The 6,000-nt window shown below is 42.8% G+C and overlaps 1 protein-coding gene across 1 annotated transcript in view; it reads left to right on the top strand.

The window, feature by feature from the left end:
* Window positions 1-794: 794 nt before the first annotated feature.
* LOC140710685 (cytosolic carboxypeptidase 4-like) overlaps window positions 795-6,000 on the top strand; it is a 96,068-nt gene continuing 90,862 nt past the window's right edge. Inside the window, exon 1 of the mRNA XM_073013051.1 lies at window positions 795-865. Coding sequence (XP_072869152.1) covers window positions 807-865 — 59 coding nt within the window. The 5' untranslated portion in view covers window positions 795-806. The remainder of the gene's footprint in view (window positions 866-6,000) is intronic.

Raw genomic sequence — 6,000 nt, 5'->3', positions numbered from 1 at the left:
ATCTGAAAGACTGTAGTGGGATGAGGTGTCTTCAGATTTCCATTTAACTTCCTTTCCTGAGGGTTGGAGCAATTCAGTGTCAGCCACCCTTGTTTCCCTCTCTTTGCTTCTCTAAGATTTCTTGTTCCTACTTTTCTCAGATCAAGGCTAGCCTAAAGCACAAGGCATTCATAGGCCTTTGTCTTAAAAACACAAGTCCAATGGAGGAAAGACAGACGAGAGTCACACCTTAAAAGATAACCCTCTTTCCTTCTACCACTGAAAATTTTGTCGTCCTGCTTACTGGCTCTATTTTGTGTCCTGTGGACTCCTTATTTTTTGACATGAGCAGAGCTCTACCTAAAGTGATCTAAGTGGAGTAGGGTCCTGGGAATATTGGAGAGAAGCTGGGGCATCCTTGGAGACAAGAGTAACATCCAAAGGTTGTATTTATCTAACCAGATACCTCCTTTGAGTTTCTTTCTATCATTCAGATCTATGGCAATGTTTTTATAACCACCCAGTTGGCCAAAAAGGCAAAAACTTCCCAGTCTAGTTACTGCTGGGCAGGAAGAACTGATTCTTCATTGACATTCTAGTTGGGGCATAGTCAAGTCATTACCTTAGTCATGTGGGAGACCCGAGTATGAAATTGTAGAGGAACGTGCAACCAGGGTAGAAAAGAAAGGGAGCTATCTTGTTTATCAGGTTGCCCCTTAAAGATTTAAAGGAGGTATTGAGCCTTAACTCATCCACTTGTGACCATAACTACTGTGCTTTTGTCTTTCTTAGTCTCCATGGGAGCCATGCTGGGAATTAACGGAGCCATGGAACTGCTTTTCAAGGTTATTACTCCTTATACCCAAAAGCGCACCCAAGCAATCAGGTACAGAGTGCCATGTAATACTTCTGCCCTTTTTGTAACAGATGGAGAGATGGAAATTGCCCCACATATATTTTCATGATGTTTCCAGCTCAGTTTAGTGATCATTTCTCCCTTGGAAATATGGTACCATGTCTTTATCCCTTCCCAGCTTACATCCCTCCACACCCATGAGTCATTTCCTCTAATTCTCATGATAACCCTGAATGGGTATGTTATTCTCTTTTTCAGACGAGAAAGTTAAAATGTGTCGAGAGCCTTATCCAAGGTCACCGTGCTAGGAAATAGTAGAGTTGAGATTTGAATCCAGATCTTTCAGACTCAAAACCTCATGTTATTTTTGCCTGAAACCCTCAGGTATATACATTTTACTCATAGCAACTCTACCATAAATAAATATAATCCTCAAAAGACATTTCAGAAATGACAGGGTCTCTAAAGAGACAGCCAGTTAAACTTCTGGCATGAGTTCTGGGCCTTATAATAGTCCATCATGGTCATGTGCTAGTCTTGAGATGTATTTTTATGATTGGAAAATGAAACTCAGCCTGTTCTCCCTGCCTCTGCTTGCTGGAGTGGAGTGAATCATCAAGTTAAAAAGGGAGATGGTTAGACATGAAGGCTTTAGAGATATTCGGGACCATTAAGATCCATCATTTATGGGAGTGACTCAGCGAGGACCTTGAAAGAATATTAGAAGAAATTCAGCCAGTTTCCAAGATAGATGGGGTCATTTGGCGAGTAACATTTCCATGCCCAACCATGATATTTTCTGCATCCTAGCATCAATCTTAGGCTCATGTTCCACCTGATTATTTTTCTCTTGGGTCACTACAGTTATGCTATTATCATCCATTCTCGCCTGCAGCTGTCTACACCAAGCATTTCCTAGAGTGAAATACATTATATCTCAGTGAAAAAAAAATCTCATCCAATAAGTTGAGAAATACTGGGTTGAATAGTGGTTTCTTTACTGTAAGACTTCTCAGAGTCTTTGTAAAGCCAACACATATTGAGAATATCTGTTATTTAGTATACCCTGATCCAAAATTGATTTAGTCGGGGAACTGTCTTTTTTTCTTTTTTTTGAGATCACTTTTTTTAGGAGAAGGAGGGGGGGTCAGTGTTCTATGTCTCTCATTTTGGAAGCATCTTCTCTAGGGTGTGAATTTATTGCAAAGTGAAAGTCAATTAAATTCTACTAAGAACCCTCATCTAGTAGGTAAAAAACTTCATAATAAAAAACTCAGGGACCAAAAAATTTATTTTCTATAATTATACTTCACTCTGTTTTAAATTTACATTTATGCCAGATAACAAGAAATATAAACCAGTGTCTTATCAGGAATCTAACTCAAATTAGTGATTCTTTGGTTCATCCAAGGATTTCACTCTTCTCCCGCCGCTTCCTGAGGTATATCTGAGTTCTAAGAAGCCATGGCAGTGCCGGGATGTTGATGGAAAAACACAGACTGTCCTCAATCATCTCATGTCCATTTGGACATGTATATGAGTTGGATATGTCTCATTTTTATCATTGTGTGCAGGCCTTTGCTGCTGACATCTGCAGTCTCAACATGTTCTTTGGTTACCAATCTATGAACTTTATCTTTCTGCCCTATTTACAAGGCTTCTTCTAATCTGATGCTGTCATAATTCAGCTGTTCAGAAGGTCAGGAATATCTGGCTTCTCCCTTTAGATTATGTGAAAATCTCTGTGATGTCTGCTGGGCTCATCCACATACGGGTCTCACTCAGTCTTCTCCTCTTTGCCACTTGGGTACCATGTTGTTTGGAAGGCTCCCCTAGGAAGCTCATCCCATATAACCATAGGCATCAAGGCACTAGGTCTCTCCTTTCTGGGGTGCTCAGAGTTTTTATTGTCTTCCTCATTCAGGCCAAGCTTGTGGGGTAGGGGCGAGAAATCAACAAAGCACAGAAACCTCCTCCTCAGAGACTCATGCTAGTTGCCATTTTTAATGCTTTCTTTTCCTCCTGCAAAGGGAGTTGAATTCAGGCACAGATTTGATCAAAGTGCCAGAGGCAAGTGGGAAAGTGACACCAGGGATTGATGGAGTGGGAGTAGGGTGCTTCCAATAACAAAAGGAGCCTTTCAGGGACCCCAGGCATATTTCTACATGTCTGGTTTGTTCTGTAAATTTTGGGCAAAGTGGTTCCCCTTCTTCAGTCAAATGCCATATTAAAACCAAACCTCTGTAGGAAAGAGGCTTTTCCACCAACCGTTACAATACAGCTGTCATTGGCATGGTGTTTATTAGGTGCCCTGCACTGTGCTAAGCTCTGAGCATGCATTACCTCCTTTGAGCCTCTCATCTGCTCTGCAAGACAGGTGCTATTATTGCCCCCAATTTTACTGGAAAATAAATTGAAACTGAAAGAAGTTAAGTAACATGCTGGGTTTTACGTGAGAGAGCTGGGATTTAAACCCTGTCTAACAGATGAGCCTCAGCTCTTAAGCCACCACTGGCGTATCTTACACAGTCTATTGCCAGCATTTTATTTCTACAACCATCATATGTAAGACAATCATATGTAGTTAAAGTTTGCTTAAATTTCTTTTCCATCTAAATGGCTTATACCCGTGGAACAATTTGCTTAATGATAGAGCAGTTTTACTCCTCCGTCAAATGGCTATTTCCTCTCAAAGGCTAAATATCTATTCCCTCTGCTTTTGAATTCTTTCCCAAAGCTACCTTGTTTTCTATCTTATCCTTACTCATCAACAGCAAGATAAGAACAAAGGTAATGAAATTGGAAGACCTGCTCTGTAAGCCTCCTTGTGCCAGATTCCTTGGCAAGTCATTTAACTTTTCTTAACTAAACTTTGACATTTCTTAAAGCGTGAATGTCAAGTCTTACCTCCTAGGTTTATCATGGGCAATAAAAAATAATGTGTAAAGACATTGTGCGCTTTGACATGCTATGACATTGTTAATCATTATTAGTACAAATACTGTGGGATATCTGGTTGTCTGCTGCAGATCAGACAGCAGAAGCTAGGGAAGAGTCTGGAGATGAGAACTTCCTGCCAATTTCCATCTTTCACAAACTCGATCCTACGAATGGTAACTAAGACATACCCAGATGAATTCTACTCAAGCCATTTGGATGACAGAACCTGTGGGCTCAAGGGGGGTCTTGCAGGGAAGGGATGAAATAGCATGTCAAGGGACATGGATAGCTCTACTACGTATCATCCTCCAAATGCTAGCACGCTATGGGAGAGTTATTCCGGGATGTCTTTGTGGGAGCAGATGCCCAGTGTTGTGTCACGATGACTCCTCCCTCCTGTGGAGATTAAACCTGCCCTACTTCTCTAGCATGAACCTAAAATTAGATGTGCAGCTGTCCTCCAATGAAGCCCTGTCTCCAGATAGTATGCAGGGCAAGATTTACAACAGAAGCTCCAACCACATACCTGCTAGAGAGAAGGGACATGAAGAGCAATGTCACTGACCCTCTGTGGCCTTGTGCCAGCCCTCGCCCCAAGGCAGGCAGCTATTTCAGGCCTCCTCCACTTCCCAAATACCCCCCATGCTGCACACACTTGTGTCGACTTGGCCTACTTCCTTCCTTTGGCTCCTCATGAGTCCCATGCTAGTGGGAGCAGTTATGGTCAGACTTAGACTGCTACGATAGCCCTCTAGTTGGTCTCCCTTCACTTCAAAGCCATCAGAAATTTGCCTCAGCTTCCCTTTCCAGACTGGTTTCTCATCCCTGCTCTCATCTCTCTTTCCAGCCAACTATCCCTGAGTGTGGCATTCCCTCTTCTTCCCCACGTCTCTCCCTTCCTCTGGAATGCCATGCTGCCTTGTGCAGTGGTAGAAGTCTTACCCAGTCTCCAGACTTCACTGGATGCCACCTGCTCCATTTCACCAGAGAAAAGGAATCTATTCTCCTCAACCTTTGGACGTGCATTCTATTGAACCCTGTTCTATGTTGACCTGGGTGTCTTTTCTCCTCTCTAAATTCTGTATTTCCTAAAGTAGAAATCAAATTATATGTATCTTGTTATTTTCCATTCCTCCTAGCCCAGTGCCTAGATGATAATAGGCTCTTAATTAAATTCAAACGAGACCAAGCATGGTGGCTCACGTCTGTAATCCTAGTGCTTTGGGAGGTCAAGGCGGGAGGATCACTTGAGGTTAGGAGTTTGAGACCAACCTGGGCAACATAGGTAGACCCTGTCTCTACAAGAAATTAGTTGGGTGTGGTGGTGCACACCTGTAGTCCTAGCTACTCAGGAGGCTGAGTTGGGAGAATTGCTTGAGCCCAGGAGTTTGGGGCTACAGTGAGTCATGACTATGCCACTGCACACCAGCCTGGGGGACAAAATGAGATCCTGCCTTATAAATAAATAAATAAATAAATAAATAAATAAATAAATAAAGGCTGCGCATGGTGGCTCATGCCTGTAATCCCCGCACTTTGGGAGGCTGAGGTGGGTGTATCACCTAAGGTCAGGAGTTTGAGACTGGCCTGGCCAATGTGATGAAACCTTATCTCTACTAAAAATACAAAAATTAGCTGGGCATGGTGGTGGGCGCCTGTAATCCCAGGTACCTGGGAGGTTGAGGCAGGAAAATCACTTGAACCCAGGAGGTAGAGGTTACAGTGAGCCAAGATCGTGCCACTGCACTCCAGCCTGTGAGACAGAGTGAGATTCTGTCTCAAAAAAAATGAATAAAATTAAAATAAATAAATACACTGAAAAGAAATACTTTAATAGAAAAATTATTGGTGAATTCCCTATGTAGTAATGAATGAAAGCCTGAATGTACTGAGTAGGTGCTATGCTAGGCACTTCATATTTGTTACCTTTTTCCCCCGATTGAAGGCTGGCTGCACATGCGGGGTTCTGCCCCATCCAAACATGTGTGAAACATCAGTTGGCACACCTCCCAAGAGCTCTACTGCATGAGGGAGTGAGGTGCCTTCTGGGAGAAAACTCACTCTGAGAGACTGCGAAGCAGCAGCCACTGGCTTGAAAGGGAGCAGAGTTTCTCTCACTGGAGGGAAGAAAAAAGTTCAGAGTCTTTTCTATTATTTAGAGTTGTCTGGGGGGAACCAACAGAGTTTGGGGAAGGGAAAGATCTGAATTGGAGGGGCGTGTGGGG

This window comes from Chlorocebus sabaeus, chromosome 29, assembly GCF_047675955.1.
Source record: "Chlorocebus sabaeus isolate Y175 chromosome 29, mChlSab1.0.hap1, whole genome shotgun sequence".
Classification (NCBI taxonomy): Eukaryota; Metazoa; Chordata; class Mammalia; order Primates; family Cercopithecidae; genus Chlorocebus; species Chlorocebus sabaeus.
Note: the sequence above shows the minus strand (reverse complement) of the source record. Positions and strands in the feature narration are given on the sequence as shown.